General features: G+C 34.0%; 1 protein-coding gene across 1 annotated transcript; it reads right to left on the bottom strand.

Annotated features, from left to right (window-relative positions):
• Positions 1 to 504: 504 nt before the first annotated feature.
• On the bottom strand, positions 505 to 2,091 carry LOC130815067 (umecyanin-like). Its single transcript, XM_057681403.1, has 2 exons — positions 1,832 to 2,091; positions 505 to 1,194 (listed from the first exon to the last, which is right to left on the bottom strand). The coding sequence occupies exons 1-2, from the start codon at positions 2,013 to 2,015 to the stop codon at positions 752 to 754; spliced, it is 627 nt and encodes a 208-aa protein (XP_057537386.1). The 5' UTR covers positions 2,016 to 2,091; the 3' UTR covers positions 505 to 751.
• Positions 2,092 to 26,067: the final 23,976 nt, after the last annotated feature.

Raw genomic sequence — 26,067 nt, 5'->3', positions numbered from 1 at the left:
AGTTGGTTATTATTGGTGATAATTGGTGATTATATATATATATTTGCAATACTGTTTATTACATTGTACATTAGCATTGGATTATTTATAAAATGAAAAAATCAAAAAAAATGTTATATGCTGCGGTTTTTCCAAAACCGCAGCATATAGTGAATTTTTTGATATTAAAAATACACACTATATGCTGCAGTTTTGAGAGAACCGCAACGTATAGTGTGTTTTTTTAAAAATAAAAAAACACACTATATGCTGCGGTTCCCAAAAAGCCGCAGCATATAGTGTATTTTTGTACTGCGGTTTTAAACCGCAGCATTTAAAATAGGCAATCTGCTGCTATCACTAATGCTTGGGGTCAAAACCGCAACATATTATGGCAAAAGAACTGCAACAAATGATGTTTTTTCCATTAGTGTAAAAAGTTAATATTATGAATATGTAAATAGACGATTTAAAAAAGATTTCACACTATATTTTTACTTATAAAAAAAGATTCCACATTACTATATTTTTACTTAATATGTTAACATTAAAATGTAAAATAAACTTGAATAAATAGTCTGTTCATAACCAAAATGTATGAAGTAATTGGGAACGGATAAAGTATTTATGTAGACCGAATACAAATACAGAAAAGCTGGATTTAAAATCAGCCTTATTATAATTTATACAACAGCTACAAAAAATATATATATATATAGGCAATACTCATATATAAACCTCACGAATACATCGAAAGCCAACATGAATGCTATCAAAATGATTTAGAAGCCATCAAAGCTGCAACAGCAACTGAGACCAAGCTCAACAATCCAACACTGGTGGAGGCACCAAAATTGCCATCAGGTGGTGGGGCTGTAGTACTTGATGGAACTTCAGCGACTGGGTTTCCGGTTGGTGCGGAGCCACCAGCTGGGATGGTTGGGCTGGAGGCGGAGGGTGTTGATGCACCACCAGGTGGGGTGGGTGAAGCGGTGGGTGCAGATGATGGACCAGTGACTGTGATGGCGAGCTTCTGGTTGGCACCGCAATGTCCATTGACGGTGCAGATGAAGTATTGGGTACCAGCCTTAGTGAGGTTGACGCTGGCGGGGGAGGTTGTTTTGGGTGCGCCAATGGTGTTGGCGGTGCCACATGAATCAAAGTTTGCTTTGGATACTTCGGCTACTGTATGTGCTCCAGCCGGGAAATTAAATACTGCATTGTACAATATTTTTATTAGTAAAATGAATAAATTGCAGTGTTCATAATTAATTACTCCATTTAAGTTTGCAATGAATTTGCAATTCCAATAATTAGGTAATCCATTAGTCCTTTGATATATGTCTTACTGAAAAAAAGTGAGAAGTAAACTTGTAATTATAATCTTTGCATTCAGCCTTATTTAATTTTGATAAAAAAAATTAAAGAGAATATAGACAGTAAAAATAATGAGTCTGCCTACATAAAAATAAAATAAATTTATTAAAACAAACTAAAAAAATAATACAACAAATTCAATGAAGCAAAAAAATACTAGTAATAATTAGCTTGAAACCATATATATATATATATATATATATGTATTTTATTCTTGATCTATAAGTTATAATATATTTACCTTGGATCTTATTTGGTTCGTTTTAGTACAAATATCATTAATAGCAACTTTTATGATGTTTAATTATGTATAATTAAAAATATTGATAAAATTATTTTATTGATAAATGTATGCAATAAAATGAGACTATTAGGGTGATTAGGAGGAAGTATAATTTGTTTAGAGCTTATATTATTATTATGTATCCATTGGAATTATATATGATTAAATATATGAAGATGATAGAATAGTTACCAAGAACATCACCAACTTGAAAGGTTTGTTGAGAAGCCCAATTAGAGTAAAAATTAGGTTGTGGAGGAATTTTCCATCCAGTGTTACCACCAACAGTGTATGTTGCTGCTGAACTAATACCAATACTTGCAGCCATAATCACCATTGTTGCTAATAACATTACTGATTCATTCTTTCCTGCCATTATGCTTTCTGTTTTTTTATTTTCTGGTTCAGAGAGCAGAAATTGATGGGATGATAAATAAAATGCGGTATGAGTTATTGGTATTTATAAACAAAAAAAAAAAAAAAAAATACTTAAAAAAGGTAATTAACGTGTTGCTGTTTTTCTGTTAAAAGGCCGAGTCGTATGATGTGAGATATACATTTATTATTTATTTAGTTTAGTTGAATTAAAATAGTCAAAGAGGGAACAAGTCAAATTTTCTATTTTATTTATTTGGATGGTTTAATTTTTTGGGAATTATTCAAATGTTCAAAATAATGCTTTAGTCAAAAATGGTTGAAGAGTTATTTATTAATTATGAAAGAAATTGAATATATGTAGAAATATTAATACGATGCTTCTTATAAAGTTATTTTTAAAATTTTTCAATAGTATGCATTTACATATTCCACTCCATAGCATTTTCTTTTATATTATTTTTAAGGATTATTGAATAAAAACCTACATGAACTTAATTATTTTGATATTTTTTTGTTAAAACCTTTGGATAATAGTGTTTTCCAGCTTTGATCGTTAATTTTTTTGTCAAAACAAAATTATGCTAAAATAGAGCCAGAAAAATTAAAAATTCTTACTTTAGTATTCAATTAAAAATATTTTTCAGATTAGTATTTTAGTAGATTAGGAGCTATATTTTTTGGTTTGGGGTTTCAAGCCTCTAGCTAAATATGGATATAACAAAAGCAAGAAAATATTCAAAAATCAAGTTTTTGTATTACTTTGAATCATATAATGTATTTAGCTAGGAAGGTGTTGTAAAGAATATTAAAATAATTGCAAGCCCCACAAACCAAAATAAATTAATAACCAACTAAAATGTTAGGTAATTAAATTATTATTTTTAATTTTTTTTATCTTGTTTTTATTTTTTTTAACTAATTTACCAAAAAAAAGTATACTGTAACAATGATGTGATGAAAAAGACTTATATTTCCTTTAGATTTATGATAGTTAATATTTTTTTTTTCACGCTATTAAATGCATAATTTTAATCTTAATAATCTTTAATTATATATAATAAAAAATTTTAAAAAATTAATATTATAAAACTTCACTATCTATTATACATAAAAAAATATGTAGCTCATACGATCAATTAATCAACATTAGTTGTTACAAACTTAGCAATTTCTCCATTAATATCTAGTGTATTTTAATGGTTACAAAAAACTAAAATTAGACTCAAAAACTTTTCTCTATCTAGGAAAAGCCTCTAGAGAGAGAAAGAGTGGGGAAACGATTTTCTCCTCCCATGAAGGTTGGATGGGCTCTTTGACCGTCGATTTCTCCAGGGGAGGGGCACTGTTAACTATACTTTTATGTATTCACCGTCTATGAAGTTTTCTAAGAGTCTTCAATGGTTTTGGGGGATCAAAATTGATTTGTGGGTTCTTAGCTAGGGATTTGCGGCTGTACTTGTCGGCTGATGTCCAGTGCTGCTCGCCTCCCTCATGTTTTTGGTCCTAACTCGTTCATGGCGTAGGTTAGGGCTAGGTTTGCCCACCATCACAAGGATGGTCGGAGTGATTTTAAGGGGGTTTCGCTTTTTCCTCCGTATTTCCAGCCCAACCACTGAGGGCGCTAGGTGGCGATTGAAATGGTGCTGGGCTTTTGTTTCGGCAACGATCTTGTGTTGCTTCCTCCCGTATGATGTGCAGGTGATGATGCGTTTCGCCGGCGACCCCTCTCAGACGCTTGGGGATCTGGTAGGTCAGGCAAAGAACTCGCCTAATTTCATTAGGGTGTTTCGTTGGTGCGAGATATAACCAAACTGAACCAAGTCAAGGCTCAGGATGCAACAACGAAAGCCAAGAGTACCCAAGCAACACAAGCAATGTCATGAACAACACACTTGAACTTGAAGCCTCTGAATTAGCATCAGATTCTGAACTAGCTTCAATATTAAACAAGAAAGACTTCCAATGCAACACGTACATACAAGGAAATGATGAATTAATTAAGGGAAACCAGATACAAATGAATGAAGCAACAAAAGAACAAAACCCGACAGAAATAAGCAAAACAGACCAGCAGCAAAGTCTGACGCCAATCACTGACCAGGCCACCTTGGTAGGCCCGCCCAGACGAGACCTGAGCCCATGGGATGACGTGGAGGGAACATTTGGAATCTTCACACATGGGCCTAACTGCCATGGCAAAAGAATCCTTCTGAAAGTCATCGGAGAAGGGCTGAAAACGGAGTCCAAGGTCACCCAGTTGACAGTCAGCACAGCAGCTGTTGCATGAGTTTCTGGTTGCTTTATTTTGGGTTTAATTAGGCTCGTGTATAGGCACGTGAGGTATATTACCGTTATTAGCCGTTAAACCTTCATGTAATCAGGCTAATCTTGATCCCTAGCTTTATAAATAGTAGATACAATCATTGTAAAGTTCACGTTGTTGTTTAATGAAAAAATTCCAGAAAAATTCAGTGTTTGAATTTTTTTCAATTGCTTGCAATTGGGTTACTAAGGGTCAGTCTACCCTTCATGAATGTGTAAACCCTTGATCAGTCTTCAAGATTACACTTCATTCTATCCAAGAACGCGGAGCATTCCATTGATTGATCAAAGGAAAGCATCGGTGTTGTGTTGAAAAGAGGCTTGGCAGTCCAACTCTTATCAATACACTGACATATCAGTCTTGAAATATCCCCAAATTGAGTCACGGTTCAATTTCGCGATTAAATTCTGCATTTCACACACATAATCGCATCAATTGGTATCAGAGCAAGGACGTGTAGGGCTTGAATTTCATCCTCATTCATTGGTGAAGACGAGTTCTTAACATCCTGCTTGAATAATCAGAGAAATTAAGAATTCAGAAAACTAGGGCAATTTTCTGTTCGTGTTCGATTTCAGTGGCAAATCTCTACAAATTTCGGTTGTTTTTCTTCCTTTTGTTTAATTACTTTATGAATTAATGTTCCTAGATTTAATTCGAAGCATTTCCATTGAATTTAATTGATAATCGTGCAAGCATTAAATCTGATACTCACGAAGAGTATTCTGAAACCCTCAAGAACTCAGTTCTTGAAGGAGTTTCTGCATTTTACGATTTGATTTTGCGTGGCTGTATAAATTTCATTTTGATTTGGTAAAATAGAGGATTGCATTCACATCATCATTGTATTTTACTTGCAAATTGATCGTATTTGTGGATTGTGCACTGCATAACAATCATAGAAGAACAATTTCTTCATATTCTGATATTGCTGTTCGTAATTGATTTTTTTTTCTTCCCCTTATGTTTGTGTATTAAATCCAATTCTTGATTGATATTTTACTTGGAACAATTGGTATCAATTGGTGATTGTGTTTGTGGCTGAAATCTGCATATCAATCACAAACGAACAGTTTTGTTCAAATTCTGATTTTGTGTGATCTTGCTGTGCATGATTGATATTTCTTTTTTCCTTTGTGCATATCTAGCTGTAATCAACAAATAACTAAGGAATTCACATTAGCAAATTCATTTAAAGTGCAAGGTGATTGTTGCTATTTCATTGAAGAGCAATCTGTGCACAGAATACAGATTATTCAATTCTGATTGTTGTTGCAAACAGAACAGTCTTGCTGCATTCATTGCTCTTTTGCATATCCGTGTGTGTTTGCATCATATAGATCATCATGAATATGGAAGAGAAATTTGATGCATTAGTCAATATGGTCACTTAACTGAATTTGACTATCACTGAGTTAAAGAACGCAACACCACAGTACCCACAATACCCATACCAAGACCCTAATACTGAGAATACAAAAGAAGACAAAACCATGAGAGTCGATGTGCATGAATTTGATGGCATATCACATGATCCAGAGGTGTATATTGAGTGGGAGAAAGGGGTAGAACGTTACTTTGAATACAAGGACACACACCCCGACCATCAATATAAAATTGCCAAAGTGAAATTAACCAAATTGGCTGCAATATGGCTAGAAGGCGTGCAAAGACAGAAAATTCGTGAGAATAGGCCTAAGATCAGCACTTGGGAAACACTTAGGAAGCACCTTAGGAGGAAGTACATTCCACACAACTATAGGCAACAACTATACGCTAAACTGGAGTAATTTGAGGCAAGGTTCTAGGTCAGTAGCTGAATATATTCAAGAAGGGGAAAGGCTGGCTGTTTTGTGCAATATTGATGAACCAGAAGCATTGACGATAGGTAGATTCTTAGGGGGATTAAGAGAGGACCCGAGGGAGAAAGTAAAAGTAATTCAGAACCTCACCTATGAAGGAGCATGCAATAGTGCATTGATATTAGAGAAATCAGCAAGAAGAAGAGCTATACAACATGCACAAACGTTTAACAGAAGCAAGAAGTCCAGTAGCTTTAGGCAACCTGCACAGCACTCCTCTGAATTTAAGGTAACACAGCAGTATGCATCCATTGCTAACAGTAGGTCTACTGCACAGAGACCTTCTGACAGTAGGAGTACACAACCCTATATTGCATCAGCTAGTCCTTACACAGAGCGACCAACTAATGCCAAAGAAAGAGACGTTAAGCCTAAGGATGTTATGTATTTTAAGTGTCACGGGCATGGCCATCACAAAAGAAATTGCCCCAATGCACGAGTCTTCACACAAAAGGAATGGACCGAAATTCATAGTAGAAAGGGACCACGAGCTATGTTAGTGGCCATAGGAGGAAGAGAGGAGGTCAACTTACCACGCACACCCGAGGATGAATATGAGGGGTCCTTTAAAGTAAATAGCTATGGTTGCATGGAAAGATTGGAGGGAAGCACTACTGAGGAAAGTGAGGAGGAAGGAGACGTAGAACATGTTTACCCCGAGGAGGAGCTAGTCAAAACCTTGGGATTGACCACTAAACCTCACGCTCGATCTTACACATTAAGGTGGTTAGATGATAATACAAGGAATGCGGTTAGTAAACAATGTTTGGTGAATTTTAGCATAGGCACATATCACGACCAAGTGCTTTGCGATGTTTTAGCCATAGATGCTTGTCATGTGTTGCTTGGGAGGCCATGGCAACACGATAGAAAAACCTTACACAATGGCTCACCAATGTATATTCCCTAAGACACGCGGGTAAGACTAAAGAGTTGATACCACTACCCGCTCACAATACCATACCTCCTACCAAGACCAAGCCATCACCTACACACCTATTAGGAAGGAAGGAGTGTGATGCTAAGACTAGTGATGTTAGGCACATAACCAAACTATCCTTTGACGAGATCATTAGACTACATGGCATACCCCAAAGCATTGTAAGTGATAGAGACTCTAAATTTCTACGCAACTTTTGGGCTAGTTTATGGACCATGATGAGAACTAAGTTGTTGTTCAGAACTGTATACCACCCTCAAACGGATGGTCAAAGGAAAGTGACAAATAGGAAATTAGGAAATATCTTAAGGACATTAATTAGGAAGAACACCAAAGATTGGAATGAAAAATTAGCCCATACTGAATTTGCATATAATAGATGCCCTAGTCTAACTTCTAAGTATTTTCCATTGGAATGTATGTACGCCTTTTTAGTTCTATGACCCCCGCTACTTTAGTGTGTTTACCATTGTAGGAACGAGGAACGTGGAATGCGGATAAGCACATTGCGGAAGCACAGAAGATACATGCACAAGTTCAGAACAACATAATGCAAGCTAATAACAGATACAAGCTGAAGGTAGATAAACGATTCAAAGACATGAGAAGCTTCAAGGTGGGAGACTATGTCTGGGTGCACCTAAGGAAGGATAGATTTCCTAAGCAAAGAAATAACAAGCTCAAGCCCAAAGCAGATGGACCATTTCAGATTATAGCTCAAGTAGGAGAAAACGCCTACACAGTAGACTTGCCAACCAGCTATGGTGTCTCATCTACATTCAACATTGGTGATTTGGCACCATACCATGAAGAGTCTGAATTGAGGACAATTCCTTTTCAAGAAGGGGGGATTGAGCCAAGTCAAGGCTCAGGATGCAACAACGAAAGCCAAGAGTACCCAAGCAACACAAGCAATGTCATGAACAACACACTTGAACTTGAAGCCTCTGAATTAGCATCAGATTCTGAACTAGCTTCAACATTAAACAAGAAAGACTTCCAATGCAACACGTACATACAAGGAAATGATGAATTAATTAAGGGAAACCAGATACAAATGAATGAAGCAACAAAAGAACAAAACCCGACAGAAATAAGCAAAACAGACCAGCAGCAAAGTCTGACGCCAATCACTGACCAGGCCACCTTGGTAGGCCCGCCCAGACGAGACCTGAGCCCATGGGATGACGTGGAGGGAAGATTTGGAATCTTCACACATGGGCCTAACTGCCATGGCCCAAGAATCCTTCTGAAAGTCATCGGAGAAGGGCTGAAAACGGAGTCCAAGGTCGCCCAGTTGACAGTCAGCACAGCAGCTGTTACATGAGTTTCTGGTTGCTTTATTTTGGGTTTAATTAGGCTCGTGTATAGGCACGTGAGGTATATTACCGTTATTAGCCGTTAAAACTTCATGTAATCAGCCTAATCCTGATCCCTAGCTTTATAAATAGTAGATACAATCATTGTAAAGTTCACGTTGTTGTTTAATGAAAAAATTCCAGAAAAAATTCAGTGTTTGAATTTTTTTCAATTGCTTGCAATTGGGTTACTAAGGGTCAGTCTACCCTTCATGAATGTGTAAACCCTTGATCAGTCTTCAAGATTACACTTCATTCTATCCAAGAACGCGGAGCATTCCATTGATTGATCAAAGGAAAGCATCGGTGTTGTGTTGAAAAGAGGCTTGGCAGTTCAACTCTTATCAATACACTGACATATCAGTCTTGGAATATCCCCAAATTGAGTCACGGTTCAATTTCGCGATTAAATTCTGCATTTCACACGCATAATCGCATCACAAACTCACACTCCTGGCCGTCTTGCCGATGTCGGTGGTTCTCATTACTGGTTTCCCCCGGCGGGACGATGCGTGTGACGTCTAGTGTTAGTCAGTTACGAGTGGCGGCTGATAGGGTTAGAAGGATTAGGTTTCCTTTCTTGCTTGGCCTATTTGGTAGTTGGGTTAGTGTAGGGTCCGTTTTTGAAAAAATTTGAAAAGGATAAAACAAATTTTCAAAAAAATAAACATAATAAAATAACTTTCAATTGGATAAAAAATTTGAAAATGACAAAATAGTTGTTCGCAGCTATTTGATCTATTCACAGTTAGTAATTGCGTACAGCCCCTCTAATTTTTTTTCCTAATTATTGAGTTGTTATTTGTTGCATATGCATTAGAAACATTAGAATAATTAATTACAAATCAATGTAAATAAACATATATATATATATATATAACAAAATATATACAAATGTTTGAAATATACAATTATATATATATATATATATATATATATATATATATATATATATATATATATATATATTTATATATATATATATATATATATATATATATATATATATGTATATATATATATATATATATATATATATATATATATATATATATATATATATATATGTATATATATATATATATATATATATATATATATATATATATATATAAATATATATATATATATATATATATATATATATATATATATATATATATATATGTATATATATATATATATGTATATATATATATATATGTATATATATATATATATGTATATATATATATATATATATATATATATATATATATATATATATATATATATATGTATATATATATATATATATATGTATATATATATATATATATATACATATATATATATATATATATACATATATATATATATATATATATACATATATATATATATATATATACATATATATATATATATACATATATATATATATATACATATATATATATATATACATATATATATATATATATACATATATATATATATATACATATATATATATATATATATATATATATATATACATATATATATATATATATATATATATATATATATATATATATATATATATATACATATATATATATATATATATACATTTATATATATATATATACATATACATATATATATACATATATATATATATATATATATATATATATATATATATATATATATATACATATATATATATATATATATACATATATATATATATATATATATATATATATATATATACATATATATATATATATATATATATATATATATATATATATACATATATATATATATATATATATATATATACATATATATATATATATACACATATATATATATATACACACATATATATATACATATATATATATATATATATATATATATACATATATATATATATATATACATATATATATATATATATACATATATATATATATATATATATATATATATATATATATATATATATATATATATATATATATATATATATTCGATCCAAATACACAAAAGCGAAACGTTAATGCTCACGACACTCACCTACTCTATCCAACTGAGTTGGTCTCGTACGCCTTCTATGGTAGTAAGAGGCGTTCGGGTGTCGCTTTGGCAGTGGAGGGGACTGGTACTGTGATGGCTGTGATGGCCCAGCCTGCGAGGTGCCCGCAACGTCAACGGGGTATAAAAGGTCCATCTCCTCCAAATGATAGTCATAAGTAGGAGATGAGACGTGCGTATAGGCGGTAGCCGATAGGGACTCTCCAGCGACTTCCGGTATGAAGTGTTGGAACTGCGTACCGACGCCTTGCGCAATCTCCCTCACCGACTCCTCGTGGCTGTATCGCATCGCTGTTGCCGCACATTGTGCCTGCAATTAATATTTAGTTAATGTAATATTATATTATTTAATCGACAACTTAATCATTTAAATGCAAATAAAGACTTACGAATTTGGTCATCGTAGTCGCAGCAAGTGCATAATGTCATGCTGCGATGATGCCACGTGGTGTCATCCATCGGCGAGTGATGGAGACAGCATGTAGTCTGGTGTAGTAGGTGCGCTATGAACATCGATCGTCGCACCTTGGGCCAGCAGCTCAAGTCTACGATCCCAAAGAGTGATGTGGCGCCAGTTGATCTCCATCCAGTTTGCCATACCCTAATTTTTGAGCAAAATCAGGTGCAGCTCGGGTTCAGTGTCACAAGGCGGTGGAATGCCCTGTATCAACTCATATTGGCGCAATACGCACTCTGGTAGATGTACTTCGACAATGTCGAAGCATATGAGTGGCACAAAGCCCTCCATGCACCTAAATGAATCCCCGAGTGCTCGGGTATAGCTGCGTAGGGTTCCGCAGGGTACGGGTCTCACAAAAACTAAAATACATGTTATGAAAATGTAAGTGATGTGTTCATTAAATTGCACTAATGTTAATGAGTACTAAAATATCTACCTAGTTGGGTCGTAGCAGGTCTAACTGATCTCGGTAGAATCCGAGACCGGTCCAGGTGTGCTTGCGCGTCCGACGTGCAAAATTCCACCTTGAATCATATGCAGCATCTGGTAAGGGTTGTTGCGGAGGAGCAGCATCACCACGACCAACGGTTCTGTAAGATTGACCGATATGGATATGCTCTCACGCCCACAGCTGAACATTGAAAATGTAATTAGTATGACTAGTGGTCCCGCAATCTCCTTGACGTTCTTGTGGGCAGCACCACATAGCCTTCTGTACAGGTATCCTAGGGTTGCAGAGCCCCAGCTATACTCAGCGATGCGCTCCCATTGGTCGTCAAGTAAAGTAAAGTATAGGAGCTGTATTTGGTTGTTTGTTTATCGGCAAACAACACTGCTCCTATCAAATATAAGTGGTACGCCTTGGCGAACCTCGAAATGGTGCCTTCATCAGCATATTCGGGGAGATGCGAGAAGGTCTGAACCAACCATGTGCAGCGCAAACCGCTCTCCCTGATCACTTCCGCTGAAGGGCGCTCTCCCAATATGCGGTGCATCATGTCACGCCAGCTTGATAGCTGGCGTCTGGCTGTACAAACGGCATGTCCCTCGATGGGAAGCCACCTTAGTAAGGCTACATCAAGCAGTATGATGGTAGCCTCACCTAGGGGGAGATGAAATGTATGCGTCTCCTAACGCCATCTCTCGACCAGTTCTGTGATAATAACACGGTCAACTCTGCCGTATGCAACGAGGTGAAAGTCATACAACCTCGTGAGCTCCAGGTACGGGATGACCCTTTCATCGATCACCCATGAAACGAAATCTGGATGCCTAGTGACTAACGTGTCTGTATCGGACACCTATGAATATGGAGTTATACATAAATTACTTGTATGTTATCATTGATAAAATGCAAATCACAACTATCGTACAATTAACATGAGCATCTCAAAGAGGAGTGCTCTTGTGCTCCTGCTGCATAGTTAAGACACTAGGGTCTTGGGGTCATTGAGCTGTTGGATCCATCTCCTCTACAATTGTGTTCGCAGTAATTTTTTAGTTAATATTCCTATTATGTAATTATGGATAACAAGGCTTGTTGCTTAGCACACCACGCTCGCTTATAATTCACATCCATACCAAAACGATCTTTAACCATTTGCCGTACGACAAATACCTTAATGGATAGGTCTTTAGCAACACAATTTCTAATGACATTGTTAATGATAGAAGATGTCAAGTGAATATGTCCAGCCGAAACAGTGTCATTACCCAAAACACAAGACCCATGCTTACCCTTATACGTAACAATACGCCATGAAGATAAATATGAATCAAACGTAGCCCTAAGTCTCCACGAACAGCCTCGCTTACACTTCAAGGTAAGGATAGTTTAGTTTGAGGTCTCCATCCTATACTCCACATTTCTACGAATATGATAGACTCTGATAGCTTCCAACAACGCTTTCTTGCTATCTAACATCATATTCTTCTCCAACTCTCCGTCTTAGGTGTAAATTGTATCACAAGCCCAAGTCCTCCATGAGTTGTCCTCCTTATACTCGTCTAGAGGTGGACATAGGGCATAAGGTGTAGGAGGAATGATTGTAAGATTGTTGCCTAGAGTCATGTCATTTGCTAGTGCATCCTCATCGACATTCAAATCGTCCTCAGAAGGATTGTTAATGAGCTCATTCATAATCCTAAAACTGTCTCATTAAAAACCTTTATCATGAAAAACCCAGTGGGATAAAAAAAACTGATCAAAGGAAAAAAGAGTACAGTGAGCATATTTCTCCCCCTGAAGTTAACATATGTCTCGAAATCGGCACATCCCAATCTTGCGTACCAAATACTCGAATTGCTTTGACGGGAGTGACTTTGTGAATAAATCAGCGGGGTTTTCACTAGATTGAATTTCTTGGACTTTCACCTTTTTATCTCTCTGTAGATCATGTGCGAAGAATAATTTAGGTGACAAGTGTTTTGTTCTGTCTCCCCTGATGTATCCTTCTCTGACTTGGTTGATACATGCATCATTATCTTCATAAATTATAGTTGGTGCCCTAGATGTATTATTTAAGCCACAATCCTTTTGGAGTTGGCCGATCATGGATCTCAACCATACAGACTCTCGGCTGGCTTCATATAAAGCTATCAGTTCTGCATGATTTGAGGATGTAGCCGTTAGAGTTTTTTTTGTTGATTTCCAAGATGTTACGGTTCCTGCATATGTAAATACATATCCAGTTTGTGATTTGGCCGTATGTGGATCAAATAGATACCTTGCATCAGCATATCCAGTGAGTATGGCATTATTTCCTGACTGGAAAAATAATCCAAGGTCTATAGTTCCCTTTAGGTATCGAAATAGATGTTTTATCCCATTCCAATGTCTTTCTGTTGGTGCATTGCTATACCTAGCTAATAAATTTACAGAAAATGCTATATCAGGTCTTGTATTATTTGCTAAGTACATTAAAGCACCAATGGCACTCAAGTATGGCACTTTCGAGCCTAAAATTTCTTCGTCTTCTTCTTGTGGGCGGAATGGGTCATCTTTTATATTTAGTGATCGTACCACCATTGGGGAACTTAGTGGATGAGCCTTGTCCATGTAAAATCGTTTCAAAACTTTCTCAGTATAATTGCTCTGATGAACAAATATTCCACTTTTCAAATGTTCAATTTGTAGACCAAGACAGAATTTAGTTTTTCCTAAATCCTTCATCTCAAATTCTTTCATCAAATATTTAGCTGTTATCTCAATTTCTCTTGGGGTTCCAATCAGATTTAAGTCATCTACATACACAGCAATTACTACGAAATCGACTTGAGATCGTTTGATGAATACACATGGGCTAATTTGGTTGTTTTTGAATCCTGCTTTCATAAGATATTCACTCAAACGATTATACCACATTCGCCCAGATTGCTTTAACCCACACAATGATTTCTTTAATTTTATAGAAAACATTTCTCTGGGTACATTTTTTCATTGGTAAGTTTAGCCCTTCAGAGACCTTCATATAGATGTCTGTGTCGAGTGACCCATATAAATACGCAGTTACGACATCCATCAATCTCATGTGTAGGAGTTGAGAAACCGTTAAACTTACCAAAAATCTGAGTGTAGTTGCATCAACTACTGGGGAATATGTTTCTTCATAATCAACTTCTGGCATTTTAGAAAAACCTTGAGCTACAAGTCTTGCCTTGTATCTAACAATTTCATTTTTCTCATTTCTTTTTCTTACGAATACCCATTTGAAGCCTACGGGTTTTATGCCTTTTGGAGTTTGTAAAATTTGCCCAAAAACTTCCCTTTTTTTAATGATTTTAATTCTGCCTCAATTGCTTCTTTCCATCTTGGCCAATTAGGTCTTTTTCTGCATTCATTTATCGATATTGGCTCAAGATCATTTTCATCATTTATTATTTCAATAGCTACGGAATAAGCAAAGGATTCATTTTTGGAATGATCCCTTTTCGATTCCATTTTTTCTTGGAGAAAATATAATTCATTGAGATTTCATAATTTTCATCCTTTTCATTATTAGAAATGTCTTGATTTTCTCCTTTATTTTCATTTTCATTTTGAATATTATTTTGTGCACCTTCTAGTTTTCTCAATTTTCTTGGTTTTAAATCTTTTGAACCAAGTGGCCTTCCACGCTTTCTTTGCACAACAATTTCATTACTTTTTGCTTTTTCATCAGGAATTTCTATTCGAGCTGGAGTATTTGCTGCTGGTATATGTGATTTTGTAATTCTCTTGGGTCTAAATATTCTAAATGTGTTGCTTTCCAAATAAGTTCCATATTTCTTTTCTGTAAGTCCACATTCTCTCCCCCTAAGGATGAGAATATTGTCTCATTAATGTGGCAATCAGCAAATCTAGCTTGGAATTGATCACCAGTTAATGGTTCAAGATATCGAATAATTGATGTAGATTCAAAACCGACATATATTCCCATTCTTCTTTGTGGACCCATTTTTATACGTTGAGGGGAGCAATGGGCACATATACATCGCATCCAAAGATTTTCAAATATGAAATATTTGGTTCATGACCAGCTACTAATTGCATTGGCGAATATTTATGATAAGCTGTAGGTCTTAGCCTAATCAATGATGCTGCATGTAATATTGCATAACCCCAGGCCGATGATGGTAAGTTTGATTTCATTAGCAGTGGTCTTGCAATTAATTGCAATCTCTTAATTAAGGATTCAGCAAGACCATTTTGTGTGTGAACATGTGGCACAGGGTGTTCCACTTTAATTCCAATTGACATGCAATAATCATTAAAAGTTTGAGATGTGAATTCGCCGGCATTGTCCAATCTAATATTTTTTATTGTATAATCAGGAAAATGATTTTTCAATTTGATGATTTGTGCAAGTAGTTTTGCAAATGCATTGTTTCTACTTGATACAATTTGATGATTTGTGCAAGTAGTTTTGCAAATGCATTGTTTCTACTTGATAGAAGGCTTACATGTGACCATCTAGTGGAAGCATCTATTAAGACCATGAAGTACCTAAAAGGTCCACATGGTGGATTAATTGGTCCACATATATCTCCTTGAATTCTTTCAAGAAATATAGGAGATTCAGCAACAATCTTATTTATTGATGGTCTAGTAATAAATTTTCCAAGAGAACAAGAAGTGCATAAGAGCTTATTCGACTGGGGAATCTTAATATTTCTTAGTGGATGCCCGACTGAATTTTCTATTATTTTATACATCATCCCAATGTCAGGATGACCTAAGCGGTCATGCCATAAAGTGAATAGCTCCTTATTGTCTAATCTTATTATATTTATTTCAATCGGGCGTATATGGGTGAGATACAACCCCGATGAATATGTTGGCATCCTTTCAAGGATAATTTTCGTTCCATTTCTTTCTGCTGTAAGGCATAAGAATTCTTTTTCATTTATACTTTTGGTTTCCATATGGTAACCATTTTTTCTTATTGCCTTGAAACTGATGAGATTTCTTCGAGATTTACTCGAGTATAGTGCATCATTTATTTCTAATTTTGTCCCCATAGGGAGTATGATGCATGCTTTTCCAGTGCCTTCGATTAATTTTGTTGTTCCTGATATGGTATTGACATTTGCCTCAAGCAATGTTAGGTTTGAAAAATATTCTCGTTTTTTCAATATCGTATGCGTTGCTCCACTGTCCAGGAGGCAATGAAATGTTGATCTATTTACTGACATTTCCTTTTCTAAGACAAGAGAAGAAGAAAAAAAAATTTTATATTATTAATATAAAGCTAGAATACTCAATACAAAAAAAACATAAGTAGAGAATTACAACTTATCAAATGAGAAACAAGTTAGATAAACAGAAAATGCATCTAGTCATCTCAAAAGATGTAATTATCTTCTTCTTGGGGATCAAGTTTGTGGAGGTTCACATCCTCAGTAAAGAAATCGGAGACATCTAAGGTGGGCCCAGATGTACTTGCTTCATTTACAAAATTTTCTTCTGCCCCTTTTCCTTTGTTTTTCTGGGAAGCTTGATATAAATCCACTAAATGTTTCGCGGTACGACAGGTTCGCCCCCAATGTCCAGTCATGCCACATCTATTACATGTGCTTTTGTGTTTCTGGACTTGTTTAAAATTATCATTTCGGGGGGAAATATATTTCTTTCATAAACGTGGCTACGACCACGGCCACGACTAAGTCTATGACCACGACCACGACCACGGCCATAGAAATTTCCTTGTTCAAAAGTATTCATGCCGCTCTTTTCGTGATATTTTCCACGACCTCTGCCTCTTATGAAATAGTTCCCACGACCTCGATGGCGCACATTCCTCTCAATCATATTTGTTTCATTAAAGGGCATAGTACCAACCGGTCTCCTGTTGTGATTTTTCAATAATAGTTCATTATTTTGCTTCGCAACAAGAAGTGTTTTCAGCAATTCATGATATTTCTTGAAATGCCTTTCACGATATTGTTGTTGTAACAAAATGCTATTTACGTGAAAGGTTGATAATGTTTTTTCTGTCATTTCTTCATCTGTTATTATTTGTCCACAATAAAATTAATTTTGATTTTATCAGATGAAGGGCTGAATTATAATCACTGATTGATTTGAAATCTTGAAATCTTAACTCTCGCCATTCATCGATAGCCTTTGGGAGAAGTACACTTTTATTATGGCCAAATCTTTTATTTAGCTCTTCCCAAAGTAATTTTGGGTCCTCATAATTGGTGTATTCATGTTTGAGACTGTCGGTTAAATGATGTCTCAAAATTAATGCAGCTTTTGTCTTATCTTTCTCAATTTTTATGGGATCTCTTTCAATACCCTTTCCTTTGTCGGTGGGATGAAGTTCAATTATTGTGCATAATAAACTTTTTCCTTTTAGATTTAATTTGACATCTGAAGCCCATTGTATAAAATTGTTTTCTGTTAATTCCAGGGCATTGAATTCTTTCTTTTTGAGATCAGCCATTATTTTCTACAATTGAGAAAATGACAAGGTTATTTAATGATTTTGTGTATCATTAGTGATATAAAAGCATATTAGTCTTATCTCCCCCTGATTTAATATCTCAAAACATAATAAGCACAATATAATCATAAATAAAAATAAAGTATATAGTATTAATAGATGATAAAACAAAAATACAAATTGCTACCAAATTCAAGATTTATAATTTATTTTTGGATAATGAGGTAGAGCATTAGCGTCACGAGTAATACAATTAAACCCATAATGATAAGGAATGCATCTAGTATTTTACTTATATTGTCGGCAATTGGATTGATATGGGTGTTTGTAGATGTATTGTTTGCCATGGATGGTTGAAGGAAGAAGAAGATGAAAAAAAAAAATTTATTTATTTATTGTGTTTGGGATAAGGTGTGAGTGGTGTGTGTGTGTGTTTGTGACGGGTAAAAGACCCTATTTATAGGGGGTAAAAAGACCATTTTCATAATTGATCTCCAAGATTAAAAAAAAATGGTAAATTTTTTTTTTATTGTTATTATTATTATTATTATTATTTTTCAGAATCGAACCCTTGACGATTTACTTAAATTATAATTTTCGGACCACTCTGGCATTCATCCCAGCGTGATATTTTTACAATTAGAAAAGGATTTTATGTTGTATATAAATAATGTGGTCATGTCTGCTAATAATCTGTGTTATAGGTAAATTAAGACAATTGATTATTATAATGTTAAAATAGAATCAAATAAAATCGTTATTTATTATTATTTGAAGGTGAAATTATATTTTATGAGTTTATTAAGTGATTATATAATTTATAGACTAAAATAACCAAATGCATATGCACATAATATGATGACATGATTAGAAAAATAGAGATCAAACCGTCCATAAAGGCGATAACAATGCTAAATTAGCCAGTCCATAAAGACGGTTATTACAAAATAATATTAGCCAGTCCATATAGGCGGCTGAAAAAGTAAAAACGAACATAAAAATTAAACGACATTATTAAAATAAATTATTTTATGGGTTAATAGTCTGAAAACGTTTGTTACTAGTTTCTTCGCCGTCGTCATTTTTTCTTTTATTATTTTCTTGTGGGACTGTAGGATCATTAGTAGGTTGGACTGGTGGGTTATCAGTAGATTGTGGTGGCTGATTAGTAGGTGGTTGTGCTGGTGGATTAGTTGCATTATTGGGACTTGGCATTGAGCTTTCATTTATATGGGTATTATTTGGATTATGTCTTCGCAGTTGGTTTGAATCACTATTAGCTGGGTTGGTAGTAACAGATATACAATTTTCTTCAAGGATAAAGTATAAAACGGTGTTAGTAACACCTTGAATAATAATATTGATACCTTTTGATTGTTGGTCTATATTGTGGCTAAAAAGTTATAATGTTTTGAAAAAACAAAATTACTTTCTTGGGTTTTTGAGAGCGAAAATGGTGCCGATAACGTGTTAAAAGGTAGTGAGAATATAAGGAGAAAAGTACTATAAGAGATAAACTTATATCAGTTTCTCTTGTATTTCATTATCTGTTGTAACTCAGTACTACACTACCTTACACATATATATAGCACAAGGAAAGGGAAAAGGAACAAATGTAGTACTATTGCAAGGGATAGATAAATCCACATGACAATGCATTCATTGTGTGGTTACATCAATCACAACAGTATTCGTTTAATCCTCAAAAAAAAAAAAGTGTAACTTTGACTTTTTTTCAAATTGGTTTTCTTACCACCAATTAAACACTATAAGCTTGTGTATTGATATATATAGTAAAGATGGAGAATGACTAGTGCATGGATGGATGATATGCATTTAATAATGTATTTTCTAATTAACGACTATTATTATTTGTAATTATCTATATTATCAATTTTAATTTTGAGGTTAGAGATAAGAATTTATAAGTCATCATTATTACCATCATCATTCTTAGTGTATCCCGTTCATAGAAAACTATGATCAGGGTCTGGAGAGGGAAGGGAGGAGGTAACTCATATCCATAAAGGAGAGCGCGACTAAAGAGTCTCTCAAATTGAGATACATCCTCAAAGAGAGGTTCCTGCAAGGAATATAACCGAGTAAAGTTGAAGTTAACTCCGTAAGTCTGTATCTTATCACACAAGATTGAGCCTTAAACATAAAATAAAAATGAATAAAATGCATATAAATAAAATAAAAAAAATATTAAGAAAACGAGTAAAAGGCAAAGAACAAGAACACCAACAGGTAAGTGAAAGAGAATCAGTTGTCTAAGACATGAATAAGGCTCCTTGAACTACCCTTATCCCTGGTCAGGTCCTCAGAGAGGTGTAACTCATGTAAGCCATCTTTTATCAGTTCTTCCCAAGTTCTCCTAGGTATTTGTCGATTTCTCTTACCCTTTACAATGATGCTTTCTATCCTCCTCACGGAGCGTCAAATTTCTTTTTTTGCACATGTCCAAACTATCTATTTTTAAGAACTTCTAAAAAATCAAAGGCTTTTTCTAAATTTAATAAATATATCTCCTTACCCTTTACTATGATAATTTCTATCCTCCTTATGGGGCGTCAAATGTCTTAATCTGCACATGTCCAAACTATTTATTTTTAAGAACTTCTAAACAAATCAAAGGCTTAAATTCTCCAAATTTTAATAAATATATCTCCTTACAAAAAAACTAATTTGGCAAATATAAAAAAACTAGAGGTTTGAAGTCTCCAAACCAAAAAAATATAGCTCTTCATTACCTACAACACCGGTTTGGAAAACATTTTTCAATAAACACCAAAGTGCGAATATTTATCTTTTCTAACTCTATTTTAGCATTGATTCTCAAAAACTACATTATTTTTTTTTTGTGAAATTAGGGATGACAATACAGTCCAAATTTGCCCCTAATTCTACCCAACCCGAGGAGTTTAATCCTATTTAAGTCAAAGAAAAATATTACCCGATTTAGAGACGGACCAGAGTTCTACCTCATAGTCTCAACCTGTTAGGGTGCCCAATTTCGTAAATAACAACCCTTGTGGGTAACTAATAACAACCATTAATTATAAAATTTCAAGTTAAAACTCTTATAAATTATTTGTGGTATCTTTGTCCTTATAAGATATACATCATGAATGAATAAAATATTACTCAACAAGCTTCCTATAGCATAACATGCATTGTATGTACCTTTATAACATGATTCACTGCACAACTTGAATATTGACCCTTTATGAATTGAGATCCAATCTAGTACATTCAAACATCAAAAACCACGTATAAGAACATGCACAACATACACATTATAAGGGAGCAAGAAGGAATACTTGAATTGGAAGAGGAAGGAATGATGGTGGAGAATAAGAAAGAAGTTCAAAAGAATGTGAGTATTGTTGTGGAAGATAATGTCGAGGCTAATAATAATGTGGAAGGTGGGGGAGAAGATGTTCTTAAGGTATTAGATGAGGGTAATTCAAGAGAAGATGAAAAGGGGTTGACAATAATAGATTAATTAGAATTCAGAATCAAAATTTAGCTCTAAAATATAAAGATTACATTTTAGAACAAAAAAGAACGAATGAAAAATATACTATCGACAAAAAGAATCAATTGATAGTAACAATATAATGAATTTTTTGCTAAAGTTGGTAAAAAGAAAAAGAAAAAAAAAAGACTTTGATTTTTTGCTCTCTCTTATAAATTGAGAGATAGGATCCATTAAAAAAAACACAGATTTTAGATACAGAAATGAGTTGTTTTTCTCACAAAAATAAGCCAGGAGGTCGTGTACCAATTGATCCGAAAAGTGCAAAGATACAAGAGCTTGGAGTTTGATAAAGAATAGGTACCTCGATTTTACCCTACCATAATTTCTAATTTTTTTGGAAATAGTACTGTAAAACATTTATTTAAATTACTAATGATATTTGAAAAAAAAATTATATGTTCTTTTGCAGAAATCTATTTGGTTAAGGACTTAAGGTAGTATTCTTCAATCATATAGCGTGGAAATAAAGTGCATCAAACCTTTTTAGCAGATTTTGTTTTAACGTTAAGAGTGTTTATTTATAATTAGGAACCTAATATTAGGCGCATTAATTATTGCAAAAATAAATTGAGATAATTTATATAATCTTATCTAAATTCAATTGTTAAAAGTTGAACCTCCAAACTAAACTAATTCTAGCGTATAGTAGTAAAAATAAGTATATAATCCTGAGTATGTGATATGGGTGTGGCATTTAATAATATTGGTTAATAGAACTGACAAGGTGATGAATCTTTTCCTTTAATAATGATCAAGTAGAAATAATCCCGCTAACGGATTCCCCAGGTTGTTTGATATTTTATAATGTAATGTCACTTAAGGAGGTTTTCATACCATGAAAAAAGCTCACATATTTGCTTAAACTAGTTACTCAATTACCTAACGCTAGTGGAAAAAAAGTCATGTGCTGCGGATTTTTTGCTCTTACATGTTGCGGTTTAGGCCCCAAGCACTTTTAATAGCGACAAATTAGTTTATTTGCTGATCTGATTTGAAACAAACCGGAGCATAAAAGGCATTATATATTGCGGTTCTTTGAGAACCGCAACATATAATATTGCACTATATATTGCAGTTCGCCTAGATAACTAGCAATATGTAGGAGCATATTTTGGTATTTTCCCACTCTTTTTAAAAAATTTACAGGCTTACCTCTTTCGTTCATCATAGCTACCTTATAGCTAAGATATGTGGCACAAGTCATGACATAGAACTCTAATTGAAAAAGAAAGTTGTCAACAAAAGACTAAGCTACAATATATCTTTTTAGATTTATTTTATTATTTTCTTCAAATTAAAAGTTTTCCTTTAGTGTTAAGTTATTTTTCCATCAAATAGTCACGTAAATTTCATTGTAAAATCACAATTTTGAGAATTAAATACAAGCATTGTGCTTACAGTCATAATTTATGTGTTTGATGCATTTACGTCTTTGTAAGAGTAAGTAGTTAGTCTTTAAATCCTAATACCTTTATCAACATAAAAGCAAGTTTATACGTTGTTGGGGTTTAAGTACTAGTTTAACTTATTAAGAAGTATTTCTGTTTGATAGCTATACTAGTTTCATACACAAACTGATTGTAGCAACCTTAGTGAGTGTAGAATGCTATTTATCAGTTCACTTTCCATCCTTTCTTTATCATTATAATTTAAACACTTAGAGCCCAATACATCGTAAAACTTATGTATCATCTTGGTATAAGAGCAATTGTGATTTTGGAATGTTTTCAACCATAAAACAACCTCAAACATAAACCAAAACACCACAAAACAAATTCAAACAGAATTTCAGTTTTCAGTACTAGATAGCAGAGGCCATATATAGGTTTAGAGTCAAAATCAATAATTTTTTATTTTGCATATCTTTTGTGCTCTACGCACACATAAAATTTCATAATTTGATAATTTTGTTTTACTATTAAATTGTATAGTTTTTTGATACAGTGTCAAAACTATTTTTGGAGAATAAAGTTTCGATCCAAAAGCTATATTTTAAACCTATGGAAAACTTTGAAGAACCCACTACCTCTACTGGTTTTCAAAGAGGAATGTACTTTAGATAAGCTAAAATAATAGGCTTAGAGTATAGTATTGACGCCCTCAACCGCTAAGCCTGACCGTGTGCATAATCTGGTTATATCTCTATAAAGTAGAACAAGGAGCATTGAGGATGCATCTGAAAATCAAGATGCCACTATCCTCGCTAGTTCTCACGTGTTGACATGTGATTTTCATGAGGAGACACATAGGAGATAAATTCAAAGACAAAAAAAGAGACATAATCCTCTTAAGGAGTTAGGCAATGAGTTCTTGTACACAAATAAGGAGGAGAGTAACGACCGAATTTGTTCCAAAATTAACCATGCTCTTGGTAACTTGGAGTGGATGAATTCTTTCCCTAAAATCTCAGTGAAGGCCTTCGTAAAGATTGTTCAAGAGGCTTGGAGCACCCCGTTTATTAGCAGGCAAATGAAATAAGTTTGGGCTAAACTTAAAGGGGTTAAGATGCAGCTCAAAAATCTTCACAAAGTTGAGCTCTCCAGCATTACAGATAGGATCAGAACCCTTGAGAAAGATCTTAATGACTCTCAAACCGCCTTGGTTGCGGATCACCTCCAGGTGGACCTTCATAGACATGAAAAGGATATCTTGGGAAAGCTTCGCCATTGGAGATATATTGAGATGTTTTCTCTTCACCAGAAAGCCCGCATCAGTTGGTTAAAGCATGGAGATGAGAGTTCTAAGTTCTTCCATGCCACAATCAAAGAGAGGAAAATTTATGTGCTTTAGAACGTCTATGGAAAGGTCATTACCAAAACCTTAGATATTCATAATGAAGTCCCTTCTAGCTCAATAGCACTAACATGATCAATAGAGTCGTCATGAGGGTTGCCACCCAAGCTCAAGCTCGTGACGTTAGGATGTTCACCCGTGATAATTCTGATAGTGAGATTAAGGCTATTCTACTCGAGATGGAGGAAAACAAAGCTCTGGGATTGGATGGGTTTAATGCCTTATTCTTTAAAAGCACTTGGGAGGTGATAGGCAGAGAGTTTGTTGGGCAAGAAGCAGTATTTCTTCAAAGACAACAAATTATTCCCTCCGATAAATGAATAAATAAATTAAAATTTTATTTATAATAAAATTTAATGCATAAATAATAAATTTAAAACTAATAATAAGCAAATTAATAAGAAAATTTAAAAAAAAAACACTTGTATAGCCACGTTAGAAAACTAGGATCTATGACTTGTCGTGTTAGTCAACATCCTAATGTTAAGTTTACTAATAAGTAATGATGAAACCACTATTCGAAGTTCGATCCATCCGATACAGTTTCTAAAACTTAGCATAATAAACTTTAAAGGGAAAAACACTAAACAAATTTTCTTACCAAAATAGAATAATATTAAATAAAAGTTTGTTAAGCTCACAAATTTTAACAAAACCATGGAAGTGCAGAGAAGCAAAGTTGTCAATAATAACTCTGACTTGGACTCAAACTTAATACACAAATTATTGTGAGAGACGATCTCTCGAGAGACGCGTCCATTTGAGCTTGCCCAATATATCATAAAAAAAAATTAACAAACATACGTTTCATTACATGTGTTAACATATTTGGAGTTGGTGTTTAACATATTGAAGTTGGTATTTTAACCTAATCGAGTTGGTGTTTTAACCAATTAAAGTTGGTATGTTAATCTTTTGGGAGTTAGTGTTTTAACCTTTTAAATTGTTAATCTATTAAGTTGGTATTTTAACATATTAAAGTTTATATTTTAACCTGTTGAAATTGATATTTTAAAGTTGGTGTTTAACCTACTTGGAGTGGTATTTTAACCTGAAAATTTATTAGCATATTGAAGTTAGTATTTTAACATGTTAAAGTTGACAATTTAACTTGTTTAAGTTGGTGTTTTATGTTGCTTAAGTTGTTCTTTTGATTTATCCAAGTTGGTATTTTAACCTATTAAAGTTGGTGTTTTAACCTAATAAAATTGATATGTGAACCTGTTGAAGTTGGTATTTTATAGTTGTTTTAACCAACTACAATTACCAACTACAACAGGTTAAAACACCAACTTCAATAAATTAAAATATCAACTTCAATAGGTGAACAATTTCATCATCATCAGCAGCATACCCAGTGTATCCCGCCCATAGAAAAACTATGTGCACGGTCTGGGGAGGGAAAAAAGACGGCAACTCATACCCATAAAGGAGAGCGCGACCAAAGAGTCCCTCAAGAGAAGTTCCCGCAACGAATAAAATTGAATGAAGTTGAAACCAACGCCGCAAGCCTACAACTTATCACACAAGCGTGACCCTTAAACATAAAATAAAAACATAAAAGAAAAAATAATAAAAAAGAGTAAAAGCCAGACATCAAGAACACCAATAAGGCATCTCCAACTACCCCTATCCCTAGTCATGTCCTTAGAGAGGTGTAACTCATGCAAGTCAACTTTTATTTGCTCCTCCCAAGTTCTCCAAGGTTGTCCTTGACTTCTCTTACTCTCTACTATGATGCATTATGTCCTCCTCACAGGGGTATCAAAAGTCT

Source organism: Amaranthus tricolor, chromosome 6, assembly GCF_026212465.1.
Source record: "Amaranthus tricolor cultivar Red isolate AtriRed21 chromosome 6, ASM2621246v1, whole genome shotgun sequence".
Lineage (NCBI taxonomy): Eukaryota > Viridiplantae > Streptophyta > Magnoliopsida > Caryophyllales > Amaranthaceae > Amaranthus > Amaranthus tricolor.
The sequence above is the reverse complement of the archived record's forward strand: the minus strand, read 5'-3'. Positions and strand labels throughout refer to the sequence as shown.